General features: G+C 46.4%; 3 protein-coding genes across 7 annotated transcripts; 1 reads left to right on the top strand and 2 right to left on the bottom strand.

Annotated features, from left to right (window-relative positions):
• Window positions 1–69: 69 nt before the first annotated feature.
• gins1 (GINS complex subunit 1 (Psf1 homolog)) lies at window positions 70–4,391 on the bottom strand. Its single transcript, XM_037272212.1, has 7 exons — window positions 4,207–4,391; window positions 1,700–1,764; window positions 1,523–1,621; window positions 1,081–1,171; window positions 893–1,012; window positions 760–834; window positions 70–256 (listed from the first exon to the last, which is right to left on the bottom strand). Exons 1-7 carry the CDS (start codon window positions 4,279–4,281, stop codon window positions 188–190), a joined length of 594 nt encoding a protein of 197 aa, XP_037128107.1. The 5' UTR covers window positions 4,282–4,391; the 3' UTR covers window positions 70–187.
• abhd12 (abhydrolase domain containing 12, lysophospholipase) lies at window positions 4,382–11,122 on the top strand. 3 transcript variants are annotated; one of them, XM_037272174.1, is made up of 14 exons: window positions 4,382–4,516; window positions 5,133–5,261; window positions 5,849–5,970; window positions 6,035–6,140; window positions 6,293–6,412; window positions 6,483–6,513; window positions 6,582–6,627; window positions 6,683–6,812; window positions 6,909–6,946; window positions 7,042–7,121; window positions 7,181–7,263; window positions 8,815–8,893; window positions 8,962–9,089; window positions 10,931–11,122. In XM_037272174.1, exons 2-14 carry the CDS (start codon window positions 5,134–5,136, stop codon window positions 10,965–10,967), a joined length of 1,128 nt encoding a protein of 375 aa, XP_037128069.1. In that variant the 5' UTR covers window positions 4,382–4,516; window position 5,133; the 3' UTR covers window positions 10,968–11,122. The 3 variants fall into 3 exon arrangements, with proteins under 3 accessions (XP_037128069.1, XP_037128070.1, XP_037128068.1); XM_037272175.1 differs by lacking the exon at window positions 4,382–4,516 and having other exon boundaries at window positions 5,009–5,261; window positions 6,683–6,782; XM_037272173.1 differs by lacking the exon at window positions 4,382–4,516 and having other exon boundaries at window positions 5,009–5,261.
• On the bottom strand, window positions 8,385–17,430 carry LOC119134952 (cytochrome c oxidase assembly protein COX20, mitochondrial). 3 transcript variants are annotated; one of them, XR_005100426.1, is made up of 5 exons: window positions 17,259–17,429; window positions 14,018–14,132; window positions 13,876–13,939; window positions 13,565–13,795; window positions 8,385–8,881 (listed from the first exon to the last, which is right to left on the bottom strand). XR_005100426.1 is itself a non-coding variant. In XM_037272236.1 (5 exons), the coding sequence occupies exons 1-4, from the start codon at window positions 17,292–17,294 to the stop codon at window positions 13,624–13,626; spliced, it is 387 nt and encodes a 128-aa protein (XP_037128131.1). In that variant the 5' UTR covers window positions 17,295–17,430; the 3' UTR covers window positions 8,385–8,881; window positions 13,604–13,623. The 3 variants fall into 3 exon arrangements, 2 of the variants coding, with proteins under 2 accessions (XP_037128131.1, XP_037128130.1); XM_037272236.1 differs by having other exon boundaries at window positions 13,604–13,795; window positions 17,259–17,430; XM_037272235.1 differs by lacking the exon at window positions 8,385–8,881 and having other exon boundaries at window positions 13,331–13,795.
• Between the last annotated feature and the right edge of the window lie 2,026 nt (window positions 17,431–19,456).

Below are 19,456 nucleotides of genomic sequence, written 5' to 3'. Positions count from 1 at the left end.
CAGCCTAGCATTTGGACCCATAGCAGAAATATTGCAACACAGTCTGGCGGAAGAAAATTTCCCATCAAATTGAGATCAACTTATGCTTTAATTGCAGACAGACTAAGAAAGTCTGTGCGATTCTTTTTGCGGCAAGCAAACGGTAGCAACCTGAGCGGTGTGCGCGTCCAGACGCCGACATGGTTGCTCAGGAGACGACATGCTCCAGGACGCCTTGACGAATCAGGTGCTCGCATTTCCAGCGCGGCAGGAAGTGCTGTGGACACATGGCACAGGACTTGCACTTCCCTGCCCACATGGATATGAATGGACAAACAGGGGCGCCGGCCATCTTACGCTGCCAATTACTAAGCCAGCCAAACTCAAATACATGGAGTTGTTCGCCTCAACTGTGACAAGGGCATGGTTAAATGCGAATTTTAGTCTTCTCACTCAAGTCCCATCTCTGAGGGCTTCTTAAATCTTGTCTGAAGCATCAACAATGAAGGGAAGCCAAAGCCCATCAAGACAAATTTGCCACAAAATGTCAAATCACCGGGCCGAGCCAATCCACTCTGATTTGTGGATGCAAACACTCAGATTGGTTCTTTGAAAGGCACTCGCCACTCCGTATGGGGACGCAAGCAAAACCATAACTGCAAAATGATGTCAGCAGCGGTGGCAAGGTAACATGGCCGTCCCGGGGCCAATTAACTGTCCAGTCATATCCGTGTCCACGCTTGGCATGGGGAAAAAAGAAAATTGGCATCGTGACCTCACCTGACTGTTTTTCTTGAGAAGGACCGGCGTCCCGTCGTCAATCTCCAGCACACCATGGTCCTTCACGCACCTCACCTGATGAGCCGGGAAAGCATCAAGCCGAGCTCACAGGTAACACGCTGCGGCAGCTGACCTGGATGTAAAGACTCTTGGGCGCTTGCACGTCTTGCGTGACGTCCAGTCCGCCGCTGCCCCGGCCAAGCGAGCGCATGAAGGACGCCAGAGACTTTTTGTAGCGCGCAAACCACTGTACCTGTGCACGGCAAAGCCGCGAGTCAGCGGCAGGATCACCCGGCGGGATCGAGCAACTTGCCGGCTCACCTCTTCGGCGTTCATGTGGAAGCGCACATTGGCGGGAAGAACGCTGCCATATTCCCAGCGTAGGGCTCGGATCCGCAGCAGCCGGTCATACCTGACGGGAGGCAGAGGAAAGGCTCACTTGGTGCATCCTCCCCGTTAGATGTTCTTCCTGCATGAAATCCTTTGTTTAATTTACTTCTATAACACAATTATGTTCAATTATTTCAACAGTGTAAAATTGCACATTTTGGTTCACATTGCACACATCTCCATATAAAGTATAGCGCTGCTGGCCATCAACTATGATTCGGAGAGCATTGAAAGCGTGCGCTGGAAGTGGAGAAGCGTCTGAAATTCCGAGGATTGAACAATCTGAAATTATACTTGAGCATTCAGGCTGTTGCATCATCAGGCAAGATGGTGTATGTGTGAGTGTGGTGTGCGTAGCGTGTGCGGCGCTCACAGGTAGGCGTTGACGCAGCGTTGGTTCCTCAGCAGACAGCAGTGACGCAAGCGGATGGAGGGAAGCAAGTCGACTCTCTGCTCGCTCTTGGTCTCATTTCTGCAAGGCAAGGGCGGACTAGTCCATCACACAAGCGGCTCAAGTCGCCTGCGCCGAGCAAGAGCCACCCAAACGCACACGTCAGCCTGGTTTTGTTCATAGAGCGCTTCCATCTCTTGCAGCACCTGCCGCACGCCGTCCTCCTGCATGCATGGACACAATAATTATTGTCTTACTAGTTTCTGCCACAGGAACGCAAAATCAGACCAAGTGTCTCCCGTTGGTCAAAACCAACACTTTCAACGAGACAACATTTATGTGCAAAGCGGTGACCGGCTGTTATAGCGTAATTTGCAAACCGATCAATGACAATGATGGGATCCAGGAAATAAGACATGATCGTGCAAATGCAATCTTGTTCACTCCAGAGTCGTTACAAATCCAAGTTACACAGCATCTGACGCCCTGCTTTTTTTATCTTGATTAAATATTTTTTCCTCATCATAAATCAGCCCCCCATCCTTTTTCCCTATGTATTGAATGTTTGTCAGGAGACGTATCATGGAAAATCCACTTTTTTTGCTTTTATATTCATTGTCTTGTGTATTTGGAATCTCCAAGATTGTAGAAAAGTGTACCGTGTTTTTCGGACTATAAGTTGCGGGTTTTTTCATAGTTTGGGTGAGGGGGCGACTTATACCGAGGAGCGACTTATGTGATTTTTTTCACAAATTTTCAAAATGAAAAAAAATAAAAAAGTGAAACCGTGATAAACGAACCACGATGTAGCGGTAGTTTGAACTGCAAGTGACATCAGCGGCGCAGCGGTTGTTTATATAAAGGACAAAGGATTTGATCACGGGATGACGAAGATGACGAAGGGCCCCACGTACTACCGGCATCATTAGCGGCTTTGTTTGTAAGTGACACGGAGGACGAAGAATTTGAAGGATTTAATGATTTGGAGTGACACAGAAGGTTTGAAAAACTATTATGGCTTTTACGCATGCCCGGTCCTACTCTACGGAGCTCTCTTTCACCTCCGCGGATGGAAGTCGGGGGCCGGCGGTGGCTGGTGGCTGTCCGGGGACGGTGGATGGCTCGGACATGGCTTTTACGCACGCCCGGTCCTATTCTATGGAGCTCTCTTCCACCTCCGTGGCTGGAAGTGCCACCTCCGGGGATGGAAGTCCACGCCGCCACATGCCTGGAAGTCGACGCCGGTGCTTGGGGCCGTGTGGCGGTGACCTATTTATGTTATAGTTATTTGATATATTTTATTTCGTGTAGCAACTTGTATATGTTTTTATCGTTACAGTTCAGTAGTTGTTGGCTCGTTGAACTCTTGTTTTGTTAAATGAAGAGCCGTTTACCAAGCCCACGCCTTTCCTGGTACTTTGTTAATGCGACAATATTGTTATATACTAGATCTGTGGAATAACGACGAGGCTGACGTCAGCGGTTGTTGACAAAAGATGAGGAATTTGATCGATGGATTTAATGATTTGGAGTGACACAGATGGTTTGATAATATTGTTGTTTATATGATAGTTATTTGATATATACTTTATATATCGTTATATGGGTCTGTGGAATATACGCGGCATCGTTTCCATAAAGGACGATCGATGGACTTAATGAATTGGAGTGACACAGATGGTTTTATAAACGTGTTATTTATGTAATAGTTATTTGAATAACTCTGAATGTTACGTCAGGCCCGTTCTCAGCTCTTCGTTTGTGTTTATGTCACGTTAGTATACCTATCGTTTAGCCTGTTGATGCTCATTCGTGTCTGTTCTTGGTGTTGGATTTTGTCGAATAAAGTTCCCCCAAAATGCGACTTATACTCCGGAGCGACTTATATATGTTTTTTTTTCACTTTATTGTGAATTTTATAGCTAATGCGACGTATATTCCGGGGCGACTTTTAGTCCGAAAAATATTGTAATCTATCCCTCCAGGTGATGCAGATACTTTTATGATCTGTTTGGGGGCTATTTTTTTCCTCGTTCAGTTTTCTATTATGTATGTTTATCTATTACGTCACATCCTTTGGGGCGGGACGACCAAACAAGGTAATGTGTGTGGCCAAACGGTTTGGCAAACCTGCCATCCTTATTGCTCTGAGAGACTTTTGTAGTCCAAACAACTCAAGGCTGCCAAAGTGGAGAGATCAAAATGTTCCGTTGTTGGATGCATCAATCCACACAACTCATTGCACCGTCCTACAAAGTCCTGCTTGTTCAAGGACGAGTGTTTCAGGTATCTTTGTCAGTATGGAGAAGATTTCATTTCGTTAAGGGTTAAGTTCCTTCAATCGATGGAAACGACGGACACAGTAAAGCGGTACGCTTGAGATAACACAAAAATAATAAACTGTATTTCACTTTCATATTATTGCGTGTCTACAGGGATGAGAATGGCAAATGAGAAAAAACACTGAAAAGTAGCCGCCCCCCCCCCCCAGACCCCGGCTACTTTATACACGCGCACACGTACGCGCGCACGCACACACACACACGCACGCACGCACGCACGCACACACACACACACACACACACACACACACACCATTGAAGATTTCCATTTCCATTGTCAACGAGCAAGAAAGGCAAGAAAAGGGAGCCGTGATGTTTTCTCACGTTGAAGGCCGGAAGTTGTCCGTCGTTGCTGCGCTGAAGCTCTCGTACGAGCTCGACGGCTTTCTCGCAAAACATCCCGAGCAGCACAAGGTAATCCACTCAAAGGAGCAGGAGGAAAAGAAAACTACTCGGACGGTCAAAGCCGACGTGCGACTGCCGCCAAACAGGAGGCTTCCGGGGTTGTAGTCACATGATGCAACGGTGGCCCCTTAAAGACACACTTGGCATTTTCGTCATTTTCATCCGGACGGCGGTCGCAAAATTTATCAAGGATGCTGACCAACTTCTCCTTCGGGGTTTCTTAGCTAAGGTAAGACTTGTACGTGTGCATCACGTCCGACGAATGCAACACAAAAGACAGCTCACAAATCGAGGCCGGTTTTTCTTCATTTATTTGCCTTCTTCTACCTTTGAAGGATAAGCCGTCATGCTAACAAGACGTCAACCAGAAGCTTAATTGCATTAACGTGATTAAGTGGTTCAAACAATCGTCAAAAAAGTCGACTTGAGCATCCCCATTGATTGGAGCTCTTCAAGACTTCCAAGTCCAAATAGCGAGGGGAGAAGGGGAGAAGTTGAGAACCCGAACGAGCCTAATGATGACTTGCTATATTTGCCATCGCCTCATTAATCTCGGCTGATCGATTCTAACATGAACGGGGAGGCCTGAAGGCCTCGCAAGTACTCGAGTTGTTCCCACGTTCCCCGGACACAGTGAATGCGGCGCGGTGACGTGGTCACGAGGTGCGACGCGGCCGCCGCGATTGGTTGTCGCTCATCTGCTCCTCAGCTGAGACTCGCCCCGGTATCCATCTCTCCACCGCCTGACGCCCGCCGCCCGGCCAAGACGCTCCGTCGGCCGGCCGCCCGGCGTCCGCCCAGACGCCCCCCCCCCCTCCCTCCCCCGTCTGACGCTCATTTTGCAGCATGCGGAAGCGGAGAACGTCTGGGGAGCAAGAAGAACGAGACGACGCGCTTGAGAACGCCCCCGAGGAGACATCGCGGCCCGCGGCGGATTCGGCGCTCGGCATGAAGATCTTCGCCGGCCCGCGCAGGTGCCTTTTGCTTTATTGAATTTCTGGATGCTTGCTTTGTTTGGCCCTGCTCTGATTTCATCTTCAAATTGTGCGACAAGATCGTGGTTATGTAAAGGTCACGCATTCCATAGAACAAAAAGAAGTACCAAAAAGAAGAATGAGGTGAAGCCAAGGTGGTCATGCGGGTTCTCATTTGCACGCGGATGGCATGGCTGGATGGGCTCCAGCCTGAAGCTGGTCAGACTGGTTTGCTTTTTGGCTCAGCGGATTGGACCAGCACAGAGCACGCAACACGCCCGCCCATGTGTGTGTGCGTGGGTGTGTGCGTATGCGTGTGTGTCTGTGTGTGTCCAGTCTTTCCTTCTCTTCTGTATTGTCAGAACAGCGTTGTAATAATGTGGTAGTGTTCATCAAAACGAGGCATTTCACATTTTTGCCGGGAAAATCAAACGTTGAAGTTCACAAACAATTCACTTTTGGAGCACCTGGCCGCTTTTGGGCAAAATCTCAAGTGTTTTCACCGGCGGCTGCTTCCTGAATCCCTGCTTGCTCTTTACCTTTCTGTGACTGTCCTTTGATCTTGGCTTTGTCTTGTGACTTGGCAGGGGCAGCGCCGTGGCCAAGGTGAGGCGCGCGGGCCTGTGGCTGCTGCTGGTCTACCTGTGCGTGCCTTTGCTGGTCAAGCTGTGTCCATCCATTCAGGCCAAGCTGGTCTTCCTCAACTTTGGTAAGTCAGCCGCCGCCCTTGCCAAGGTCACGCTGGGTCACTCCCTGCCCTGTGGCCCTCTCAGTGAGGATCCCCTTCTTCCTGGACCTCAAACGACCTTCAGACGTGGGCCTCAACCACACGCTCAATTTCTACCTGCAGCCACAACAAGCTCTCAACATCGGAGTGTGGTAAGAATGCGCACACGCACGCACGCATGCATCACTCGGGCACCAGCTTGAGGGTGTCGATCGCCTTTGTCTTTGGAACTGCGCATTTGCTGCATCATCCTGTTTGTGCATGTGCGTGTGGATGTACGCACATATGTGTGTGTGCGTGTCAGGCACACGGTTCCTGCAGGCATGTGGCAAGATGCCCAAGGCAAAAGTCAAGAATGGTTTGAATCTACACTGAGCTCTGCCCACCCAGCCATCCTCTATCTCCATGGAAACACAGGGACCAGGTTTCTCACACTCACACACGCAGTTTGGGCGCCGCGCTCAGGCTTCATGTCTTTATGTGTGCATACGCAGAGGCGGCGACCACCGCGTGGAGCTGTACAAGGTAAGTCTTAACTCAGCATTAACTTTCGATGGAGTAACGGACGAGGCGACATTCGCATCTCTTTTCAGGTCCTTAGCTCGTCGGGCTACCATGTGGTCGCCTTCGATTACCGAGGTGAGAAAAGCTGCTCGCTCCCTTTGAGCTTGGGCCCTCACGCCGCTTTGCGCAGGCTGGGGCGACTCTGATGGGTCGCCGTCGGAGGGTGGCATGACGGCGGATGCGCTCTTCGTGTATCGGTGGCTGAAGGAGAGGCGGGCTCAAGGCGGAGTGTACGTCTGGGGTCACTCGCTGGGAACTGGGTAAATCCAAGCGCTCTGGCAAGGAGCCCCGCCTCTTCTGGCTGGTCACAGCCGGAGGCGCGCCCTGGCTCACTCGTCCTCGCGTTTGCGTTGCAGCGTGGCCACCAACCTGGTCCGGCAGTTGTGTGACAGAGGTAATGCCGCAAAGCGGCTGCCGCCGATGGTAGACTGAAAATTAGCTTACCAGCTCAAAGCTGCTTGATGCAAGTTTGGCTGCGGCGCTTTGCAGGAGGTCCTCCAGACGCTTTGATTCTGGAGAGTCCTTTCACCAACATCCGCGAGGAGGCCAAGAGTCACCCCTTCGCCACGGTAACACCCATCTCGTGACTGCGCGTTCGGTGCGGGCGTGACGTCCAGCCTGTTGGCAGGTGTACCGGTACCTGCCTGGTTTTGACTGGTTCTTCCTGGATGCCATCACCGCCAACGACATTCGCTTCGCCAATGACGACAAGTCAGTCCTCTTTAACCTGCGTCTAATCATTTGCTCAAATTTCATGATTTGACCAATTGATGATGACGGCTGCAGTTCAAAGCGGTCGCTAAGAGCATCCTGTATGAGTATCTTCTAGTGCAGTGTTTCCCAACCACTGTGCCGCGGCACACTGGTGTGCCGTGAGAGATATTCGGCTGTGCCGTGGGAAATTGTCCAATATTAATTACGGAGCACATTGTAAATAGGATTGCCAAACCACTGGTCGGTTAGCGCAAGGCCCAGTCATCCACTTGCTAATCGCGCATGTATGGCTTATCAGAGAATCTTGAGATTTCATGTTGTGTTGGTCTGACCATTCTGCATCGGCGCACATTTAGTTTGCTGCTGTGTGCTTTTAAGAACTGTGACGCTCTGACGACCGTGGTGCGTTTGTGTACTGATGGAAATCCCAGCATGTAGTTCAACCAGAGAACCTGGATTGTTCATTTTCAGCAACATAAAATACACAGTCAAGTCATGACACCTTGACTGTGATCACCACTCAGCTGCCATGCCAGAACAGCGGTGTCTTTAAACGTTACTTTGTTCTTATTGTCGCATTACTTATAGAGCTAGTCTAAAACAGCTAACAAAGTCAAGTTGATTATTTTGGATTTTAATCACAATCACTTTCTATAGTTTTTCCTTACTGTCTCAAACCTTTTTTAAAAAAATTCACTTTTGTTAAAAAAATACAATTTAAAAAATATCGTGTATTTATTTATTTGTATTAAATTATTCAACTCTATATATACACATACGTATACAGGAATAAGATTTTATTTATATAGCACGTTCACAACGTCTTTCGTTATATAACTAATTTTAATATAGAAGCTGGTGTAACGCCTAAAAGATTTTTGGTGGTGGTGTGCCTCGAGTTTTTTTCCAATGAAAAATGGTTGGAGAAACACTGCTCTAGTGCAGTGGTCCCCAACCTTTTTAGCACCACAGACCGGATTACTGTCAAGACAGTATTTTCATGGACTGGTGTTTGATGTCACGATTTTTGTGAAGAAAATTTCTAAAAACAATTATAGAAAATCAAAATCAAATGTCGTCATCATTAAATCAAATAATCACCGACTGCACAATGTTTATGGACGTTTTCTTCGCAAAAATCGCCCGTGTTTAGACTACAATCCCTCTTTCCAGCCAGCAGAACAACAACAGAAATGCGTTACCACATAAACACCACCATCCCAACACACCCTTCAACTCTTAGTTCCATAGGGGAATTCTGTATGCGAATACCACAGTACAATATAATAAACATGAATCCACTGTGTATTCTATCCAACTTTACTTTCAGCATCCTCATAACATCGTGCCAACAACATAACATGAGTAATGTTATGTACACGTCAGAAGTGTAAAATAATGCAAGTTATTTATTCTTTCTTGTGTGGCCCGGTACCAAATCATCCGCGTACCGGTCCGCAGCCCGGGTTGTTGGGGACCACTGCTCCAGTGGGCTCGGGCGAAAACGCATCTGCTGTCATCGGGTTCGCTTGCTTTGTTTTTGTTCAGCATCAACCATATCCGTTGTCCCGTCTTGATTCTGCACGCCGAGGACGACCACGTGGTTCCTTTCCACCTGGGCAAGAAGGTAGGAGAATGAGCGGCGCCCGCTGGGTCCTGCCCCGTGTCCAACGTGTGCCCTGTGTATGCCATCAGCTGTACGAGGCGGCGGCCCGCTCCCGCAGCTTGAGCGGCCACAAAGTGAACTTTGTGGCCTTCCCGTCGTTGCTGGCCTACAGGCACAAGTTCATCTACAGGAGCCCCCGCCTGCCCAGCATCCTCAGGTAAAAAGCATTCAAAAAAATCAATCCAAACAAGAACAGCATTCTCATTTTATATAGTCCAGTGACTTTGGAGTTATAAAGAAACATCATATGTTTGGTTTTCCCTAAAATGAATGAAATAAGGACTTTTCTTCTAAAATTTCGATTGTACGGAGTTAAAATGGGCTCCAAAGGTGAAATTTTTTCCCAATCCCTACACCTTTTGTCTTTCCCCCAAATGTGCAAAACGAGTTGCACTGAAACATGAAATTTGTTGCATCCAACCCAAACAAATTGCTGCAGGAGAAAACATCACATTTCTGGTCTAGACCAGGGGTGGGCAAACTTTTTGACTCGCGGGCCGAACTGGGTTCTAAATTTGGACCGGAGGGCCGAACCAGGAGCAGATGGACGTAGTGTTTGTGTGAAGTAATATAAGCGACCTGTAAAGGTCATTGCATAAAAGATTTTGGCCTTTAGTAGGTAGTAAAGCATGGATATTCCAAACAGGTTTTTTGAAAATAAATGCATTTATTAACAGCATTAAAAAAAAAACACTAAAAAACTGCTATCAGTGATTCTCATAAAATACGACACTATTATTATGAATAACAGTCTCCATCACTTCAGTGCCTGCAGGTCAGATTAATGAAAAATGTTTATCATATGAGATCACATCAAACAGCAAACATTCTGACCAAATATATCATCTTGAAGAATCGGTGAAAGCATACATCCAAATAAAGTAATCAAAACGGCAACACAGTGAGGGGTATCTGAACATCAGAGCAGAGTTTTAACTCACAAACACCTGGTAACAGAGGTGAGGAAACGGGAAACACTTCCTTAAAGTAAGCCTTAAGAACTTTACAGGTTAAGATTAGTCGCAAACAGGTGGTGCATCAATGTCCTTGAGCATCCTGCATTGTTTGAAAATGAGAATGGTCGCTAGTTTCAATCCCTGCTATGTGTACAAATCATATTCAAAATGCATTTTTTTACAACAAACTTGAGAGCCTCCCCTTCATTTTCAGTGGGAACAGTGTTGTTGGTCTCCCTTTTTTGCTAGTGCATCATAGTCTGGAGTAAAATTTGTTGTGGCAATTCTTAGGAGAGATCCGTTTACCTCGATCTGTGACGGGTTGATGTGGCTGAACGTCACGTCGCGTACGTCGAGCCAAATTGGCCACTCTTTTAACATTCGGCACTCACTTCTTTTCTTCGGGCCACTCATTTTAATGGAAGGATTCCAGGGGAAGGTTTGTGGGTGGCTTTAGCGTAAAACTGTATCTGAAAGCTCAGCGAGCGAATTACAAGAATGCTGTCGTCACAGCCCACGCTCTAAATTCGGGACTGATACAAATAGAGCGCGAGTGCGCCAGGTCCGTACTACTGAGTACGTACGTACACGCACTTGTGAGTGTGCACCGAGCTTTCTGACACGGCTTCCGGTAGTAAATGCGCAGGCGAGCGGTTCCCCATCTACTGGGGAAACGCAGTCATTGCAGGCAAAATGACAAAAAAAAAAGTTTAATAATACAATTAATTCAGGGTTGGCGGGCCGGATTAAACGGTCCCGTGGGCCGTATCCGGCCCGCGGGCCGTAGTTTGCCCACCCCTGGTCTAGACGCATGAAAGCTGCTGCATTCAAGGCCGAAGCAGGAACTGTTGGTAAGGGAAATGTTTGGCATGAATGTGTCCTCTTAAAATTTGAAACTTGGTGCATTCGACCATGAAATTTGGAGCCTTAACATTGATTTTGCTTTTTGGAAGTTGACTTTTGTCTTCCAGGGATTTCCTGTACACGTCCCCTCCCCAGCGAACAATGTTTTTTGTAAATTAACTTATTTTTTGTCTTCCAGGGATTTCCTGGACACGTCCCCTCGCAGCAAAGAGTGAACCTAACCCTAACCCCCCCCCACCGTTGCACACTGTTGTCAATTAGTGCCGACGGCGACGCGTTGAGCCGCAGCCGTCGTCACCGAGGTCATGTTTTAATATAATGATGCTGCTGGTGTTGCACTTGACCGCTGAATAAAATGTTTGAAATCCGAGCAGTGACCCACCACAATGCACCTGTTCGTCTGCGGCTATCTCAGTCTTGACCCAGGTTTCGGGGAGAAGAATTCAATTCACTTCGAGTTTGTCATCTTTATTTTTTTACTGCTGCTTCCTGATACAAGCTTATTGGCGCCACTCCGAAAAAAAGAGAGACAAATGGAAAGTTCTCGTTTGGATGGGAGGGGTTCAAACCAGTTCTGCCATTTGGACAAGTTCAACTTTTGGGCTCTCTCTAGCGGTCGACCACAAAAGGGCTTCCAGCCCGAGTGACTTCTACTGGTTGGTGGAGTTTGTTGTTCTCTTTCCCACCCGTTTGGTTGTTTTGCAACATTTATTCTCGTGTTGATCATTTTGAGGTGTGCTGCCAATTCCATCGCTTTACAGATGTAGGGCGAGCTCACCTTTAAAGTACATGACTTTGAGGGAGTAAATTCTGTAGTCAAAGTCCAGTGCCTTGTAAATGTATAAAGCCCTTGACCTTTTGCCACATTTCAGGCTTCAAACAAAGATGCACGTTGTTTTTTTCTTTGAGGGGGTGGAAAAGGTCAAGTGGGCCAAGTACTTTTGCAAGGCCACTTGGGGACTATTTATAACTCCCTCTCGTATATAAAAGACAGCTTCGAGTTCTTTTTGTTACTGATCTGTTTATCTTGACTTGACAGACCGTGAGAACTTATTAGCTGCATATACAGGCGTGAGAGGTGGTTAGTAAGGCTTAAGAAACTTAACTATAACTTGGCTAGTCAACAGCTTAGAAAAAACGGGCTTTTCCTAGCGGAGATTTTCGCCGGTGGTCCATTACTAAAACGGGTCCGTGTGAAACGACACAGAATAATGTTCCGCCTCATTGATCACCATTAATAGGTATGAACAAAAATACTTTGAGCTAAAATACTGCCACAGATGCAGTTACACTATTTGTGTCACAAAGGAGAATTTCCAAACATCTCAGATGGCATTTGACTATGATGACGAGTATGGAGAAAGTCTTTGAATACGTGATTGACAATGATTATTTTTAGAGAGTATCGCGGCAGATATGAGTGTATCAATCTGGCTAATTTAGGGAGCATCTATGGAGGTACATTGGGGTCAAAAGTTTTAGACTTTAGAAAAAACAAAAATCGTATTCGAAAAAAAAAAAACTTGAATCTGAAAATAAACTTGCTGATCTTAAAACTTGAAAACTAAAACAATGTATTCAAAATAAAAATTTTGATTTTGACACTGCTCTATGAAAGCAGCGCGAACACATTGAACTAACGCACTAACATGCCATGCCCAGTGGCCTAGTGGTAGAATGTCCGCCCTGAGACTGGAAGGTTGTGGTTCAAACCCCGGCCGGGTCATACCAAAGACTATAAAAATGGGACCCATTGCCTCCCTGCTTGGCACTCAGCATTAAGGGTTGGAATTGGGGGGTTAGATCACCAAATGATTCCTGAGCGCGGCACCGCTGCTGCTCACTGCTCCCCTCTCCCCCAGGGGATGGATGAAAATCACACGGGGATGGGTTAAATGCAGAGGTCAAATTTCACCACACCCAGATGTGTGTGTGACGATCATTGGGACTTTAACTTAACTTTAACACAGGCAAACCTCTTCACTTGAATAAGGCTACTGCGGTCTGGGCTGTAGGAGTGCATGGGATGCGAAAAACACCCACAGTAACCTGAGCCAATTGTATCTGTACTCTGTGTGAGTGTTTAGTAGCTCTCGACCCCATAGAGAGCACGACGCCGCGCTGCTTTAAGAGCCGTTGCAAAATCGGGCATAATAGTTCTTGAAATGTGGCTAAATCGATCGTCCTTAAATGTCTTTTTGTGCTCAGTACTGTCAGAAATGGGTATTTAAATATAGATTTGTCACAGGCATCCAAGGCTGCCAATGTCATGACTATACGTATATAGGCGTCAAGTTTAATTTGTTTTAGTTCCTACGTTTCCTGAAAGCGCGGTCTCTGGGGAGTGGTTCCAAGCCTTCCAGTTCAGCTGTAATTTGTGATTCCACTCCCCGCTCAGCTAGTACCACGCACCCACGCCAGATTCGGGTGAAAAGTATGCAACTCGCAAAGAAGATTTGAACCTGAAAAAAGGAAGCAAATCTGTAAAAATAAGAGTTGAACCTGAAAAAAAAGGTGAATCTGAAAATACATATAAAACATGCAACTGAAAAAAAGACCTCAAATCTTGAAAAATAAATTGAGGTGAAAACTGAAAGTAAAGTTTATTAAAAAAAATTACCAAGGCAAAGCAAAACTATTTTCATCTCATAAAAACTTTCAACACATTGTTTTATTTTTCAAGTTTTAAGCTCAGCACGTTTATTTTCAGATTCAAGTTTTTTTTTTTTTCCAAGTACGAGTTTTGTTTTTTCAAGTACAAAACGTTTGACACCAATCTACCTCCATAAACATCGACGTCCATGTGGCTTACTTTTGGCCAGGTGTCAGTGGACGACTTTACAGAACTCACTGAGGACATCCAAGATCGGCTCACTTGCCATCAGCGACAATCTCGTCAGAAGGGTCCCGGGGCGGCTCGTGAGCTTTGAGGGGACGCGTGGGGTCCACGGGGGTCCCCTGGTAGACCATTTTGTTCTCGATGCCACGCCGGATAATCCTCTGCTGCGCTCGCTGCCTGGCGTTGCCAGCGCGGCAGTAGCACCTGCACACACGCACAGCGCGAGGATCTTCCTGCAGCGCGTCTGCTGGCGACCATTCATCCCGACGGGCCGGCCAACTCACCAGGAAGCAAAAGTGGAGAGTAAGAAGCCTCCCGCGCCTACATCGAACGACCGCTTCACGTGACCTGCGCACACACCGTGGACACATTCGCACTTGGAACACATTCTTCAGCAGCGGCGTGCGTGGGTGCGTGCTCACTAACTGGTGGCCAAAAAGTGCAGCAGGCCGACGGCCGATGAGGCAATGGCGCCGTGAAGGACTGCCTCCCGGGCGCAGGGCGTCTTCTGCACGTCCAAGATGCCCAGCAGACGGTAGCCCTGCGAACATAACCGCCCCCATAAAAAAATGGCATGAATACGATGACTTCTTGCCCGGTGGCAAAATGCTTTTTCGTAAGATACTTTTGGCAGTAATCCCTCATTTATCGCGGTTAATTGGTTCCACGCCCACCCACGATAGGTGAAAATCTGCGTAGAGAACATACATTATAACAATATTCACACAAGGATTTTATGAACTTTTATTTCATTTTTAAACACTTATGTACTTTTAAACGGGTTTTTTTTTGTATTTTTAAACACTTTTTAAAAATGTTAAAGTCAAAGTCTTATTCATTTAAATAAATACGAAAATAAAAGAGTAAATATATTGTTACAATATATCCACACAAGACTTAACCTTTATTGTGGTTTTAAACACTTTATTGTTTATTAAACATTTTATTTTGCATTTTTAAACACTTTTGCAAACATTTTAAAGTCAAGAAACATTCTTGTTTACTATTTAGTAAACACTTTTGTGAACATTTTAAAGACAAGCTGACATTCAGAGATTCTTATTTTAACTAACTACTTAAACACTTTTGTAAACATTTTCACTAAAGTCTCGAAGTAAAAAAAACTTCCGTGATGAAGCGCAAGTCTTATATGTTGACACAGACAGTGCGGTCGGCTGTGCTGAATTGTAGTAAGAACTGCTAAGCCAATCAGCTGCAAGGACACAGCTCAACATGTTCCCATTGGCCATTGGTGTCATATGGTCAGACAAAGCCGCGTGCTCCAAGTGACGCCCGATGTCGCTGATGGTGGAGGGGTCCACTGGCCTGTCTTGTTGCCTATCTTGTGTGGTTCATTCCTGCATATGATGATGTGAATGTGTGTGTGTGTGTGTGTGTGTGTGTGTGTGTGTGTGTGTGTGTGTGTGTGTGTGTGTGTGTGTGTGTGTGTGAGACGTAAAAAAAAAAAATCTGCGATAGACTTTGTTGGACTGCCTCAAACATAACAGGGACGTGCACTCATAGGAGGCAGGTGAGGCAGTGCCTCACCTTGCCACCAGGGGCAGTAAAGGGCTCAACATGGTTTCCTCAGCTGTCACCATAAGTTGTTAAAAAATGAATAATATAATAAAACATAATATAATATCTGTCCTGTGGTCTATGCTTTTAATGCAATTTTGGTGTGTTTCCTATACATTTGGATCATTTTCATAGTCAAAATAGCTGTCTTTCTTGTTCAAATAACAACGGGAGACGAGAATCATGGAGGCTGCGGCAGTGACAGGTTGTGCCGCTCAGGGCGTGCGTGTGAGAGTGTGCACCACTCACACACTGTACTGAGCGCGTGCAAACGGCGCGTGCTTGCTTGCAGTCAGCGGGTGAAAATACGAGCCTTGAGGCAGCCAGTACCCTTGCCGCGAAGATGGGGCGATAGTGAGCCTCCGGCTAATAGTTCACGACACAAGTAAATGCGAGAGTAAATTAAGAAGAAGAAAAAGAAAAGAAAAACAACCAACAACATTCGGTGCTAACGCGTTGCTATTTGGCTTTGTTTTCCCTGACAATGGAGGATATAATCTCGAAAATAAGAATTTTTTAAAAACTTGACTTTCAGTCAAAGCAAGAAACCATAAGTAAGGGAAGACCAACACCAGATTTGCGAGGATTAATTCAAACTACGGGCCTCCCGGGATGGACTACAACACGTTCGTTTCAAAAGGATTGGTACTCTAAAAAAGACTGGCTTTGTGGTTGTGCTGCCAAAAATCGACTTTATTGCTTTCCCTGTCATCGAGATCTTCGTCCAGAAGGACAGGAGAATGGACTTCAGAGGCGTAGCCAGGAATTTTTCCAGTAGGGGCGCACGCCCACAGGAAAAAAAAATCGAACATCACCCACGCCGTTCGCTGATCGCTAAAACAACATCCGGGTCCGGGAGGCAAACGGTGAATGGATAACATCGCGCACATAGAATAGCGCAAGCACATTCGCGCAAGACCGAAAGAAAAAAACGGCATGAAAATGAAGAATCGAAAAAGCTCGATTTTTTTCAACCGGGGCGCCGCCCCGGCTCGCCCCGGCTTGGCTACGCCTCTGATGGACTTCATTTACAAGTAAAGGTAAGAATACTGCAGTGGTGTGTTTAAATGTACAGTGGTGTGTTTAAAATGTTATTACATTTAATCAAGAATGGGATAACAACCATGTATGCATGTAAATCTGACTTGTGAGTCAGTGCCTTAGCGTCCGTCATACAGTACGTTTGTAAATCTGACTCTGTCAGTGCCTCACCAACACTAACCCTCACCGCACGTCACTGAAACATAATACATGTACATTGTTAATAGGATTGCCACGTTCTATTTCACTCAATTCCAGGTTATGGGTGAGAGGAGGACGTTAATTAAGCTGAAGTCCATCATGGACAACACCTCTCACCCCCTCCATGACATTGTGCAGTCCCTGAGCAGCTCCTTTAGCAGCAGACTATTACACCCACGGTGTAGGAAGAAACGATTCCGCAGGTCCTTCATTCCCTCTGCTGTCAGACTCAACAACATGCGTGGCACCTGGTATAATTGTGTTTCGTCTCTACTAGCGGCACTTGTCTTTGTCCTTGTCTGTTATTTATCCTTTTTTGAAATTTTGACACTTGTATTCTTGCACTCGTATGCGCTGCTGTGACAAGTAAATTTGCCCGCTGTGGGATGAATAAAGTTCTATCATCATCATCATCATCATCAATTCCATGGATTATAACCAATGTTCCCTCTAAACTGCGCGCGTGCGCAATCGCGCACTGCCCGCACGTTCTCAGCGCACAATAAATCTATCCAGCGCATAAACATCCACCGCCCCCCCCCCGACGCGAAACGAACACGCAGCGTTGGACGTCCCGTTAGCACCGCCCCCCCCCCCGAAGCGAAACGATCACAACACGCAGCGTTGGACGTCCCTTTTTTTTTTGGGTCATACATATACACACACACACACACACACACACACACACACACACACACACACACACACATTCCCGCAGAATCAAACTCGTGGTGTCGGCACACAAGCCAGGCACCATCAGCGACTCCCATTATTGCTGCTCTTCGGCTAGTCGTCTCAGGAGCGCTAGTGCTCAGTGTTAGGAGCATTCTAGGATGGCAAGACTGACCCTTTGGTTGCTCGTCGCTTGTTCGTCTTGTGGCATTTCAGCTCATATGCGTTGCTCGCTTTTTGACAGACCTTTTAAGCTGGCACGTTGCGCAGAAAACGAGAAGAAAAACAATCCCTAGACGGAGTTGACCTTTGCGGTCCGATCATTTTTTAAGTCCGACTTGGAACAATTGAAAGCACCTCTTAGTTCCGCTGTACTCCACAAGTTTGTTTCTTTTTCAACGCTCTTTTGATTTATGAAAAATAGAATTGCTATTGAAGGAATGGGTTCGAAATACAAAAAGTCCTGCCTAGCTACAAAAACAGATATGCTCAAACCTCATTGAATAAAGTACATAAGGAGACAAGTATATTCACATATTAAATCAATAAAAGAAACATTTTAAGCATATAATTATACCTACAGGGCGGCTCGGTGCCGCACTGGGTAGCACGTCCGCCTCACAGTTAGGAGGGTGCGGATTCGATTCCACCTCCGGCCCTCCCTGTGTGGAGTTTGCATGTTCTCCCCGGGCCCGCGTGGGTTTTCTCCGGGCACTCCGGTTTCCTCCCACATCCCAAAAACATGCTTGGTAGGCCGATTGAAGACTCCAAATTGTCCCTAGGTGTGAGTGCGAGTGCAAATGGTTGGTTGTCTCTGTGTGCCCTGCGATTGGCTGGCAACCGGTTCAGGGTGTCCCCCGCCGACTGCCCGATGACGGCTGGGATAGGCTCCAGCACGCGACCCCCGTGGGGACGAAGCGGTTCAGAAAATGGATGGATGAATTATACCTACACACCAAATCAATAAACTAGACATTTTTGATAGGGGGTAATGACAAAGGTTTTTATAACTTTATGATCTGATATGTATTTCTGAGCACTTCGAAATAAATGTTTTTTTATATATTGCCTGAATGGCTTAAATGACCCTTAATGAACTGTTTAATGCATGCCTGAAGATTTTCTAAATCACGGACACTGCCAAAGTCGTCAAGTGTTCAGTACTTGATTATATCGTATGTTTTGACTAATGCTAGACGCCAGTTTTCGATTACTACTGAACGTTCTGGACAGAGGGAAATATTTTGCCTCACAAAGAAAAGATATGGTTGGAAGCATGATTAAACTAAGAATATGATGACGTGATGACGTAAGCAAGTACATGGAGTATCAAATGGTCAAACAAACAAAAACATGGTAAGTGGTGAGTACAAACTTTGCATAGTCAGGGAACATTAATAAATTGATGTTGTCACAGCCAAAAGCTCACATAATTCCGTACAAAATGACAAAATTGAAAGAATGATGAATGGGCGGTGTGCGACAGTGGGCGAAGTGGATGTATGTGCAAGAATGGTTTACAGCAGGGGTCACCAAACTACGGCCCGCGGGCCGGATACGGCCCACGGGACCGTTTAATCCGGCCCGCCAACCCTGAACAAATTGTATTATTAAACTTTTTTTTTTGGTCATTTTGCCTGCAATGACTGCGTTTCCCCAGTAGATGGGGAAGCGCTCGCCTGCGCATTTACTACCGGAAGCCGTGTCAGAAAGCTCGGTGCACACTCACAAGTGCGTGTACGTACTCAGTAGTACGGACATGGCGCACTCGCGCTCTATTTGTATCAGTCCCGAATTTAGAGCGTGGGCTGTGACGACAGCATTCTTGTAATTCGCGCGCTGAGCTTTCAGATGCAGTTTTGCGCTAAAGCCACCCACAAACCTTCCCCTGGAATCCTTCCATTAAAATGAGTCGCCCAAGGAAAAGCAAGGTGGACACAGTGCCGAGCGTTTAAAAGAGAGTGGCCAATTTGGCTCGACGTACGCGACGTGACGTTCAGCCACATGAACGTCAACATCAAACCGTCACAGATCGAGGTAAACGGACCAACACCTCGGATCTCACCTAAGAATTGCCACAACAAATTTTACTCCAGACTATGACGCACTAGCAAACTTTAACAAAAAAGACAGCGGTGTCTACAAGCCTACTGGAACCTACAAAAGGATTATAAGGAAGGAACACAAGAACTTTAAGAGACTGCTCATATGTGTCAGAGAGATTCTGCTCTGACAACTGAGCTGAACTTTTATCTGTTAAGATTGTGCATGGCACAACAGAAAGTTAATGTTCCATGGCTTTTTTTTCTATGAGGAACCCAGAGAGAGTTATTTAGTTATTATTTATTTCCTGTTTTTTCTGTGAAGAACTCA

Source organism: Syngnathus acus, chromosome 15 (genome assembly GCF_901709675.1).
Source record: "Syngnathus acus chromosome 15, fSynAcu1.2, whole genome shotgun sequence".
NCBI lineage: Eukaryota > Metazoa > Chordata > Actinopteri > Syngnathiformes > Syngnathidae > Syngnathus > Syngnathus acus.
Note: the sequence above shows the minus strand (reverse complement) of the source record. Positions and strands in the feature narration are given on the sequence as shown.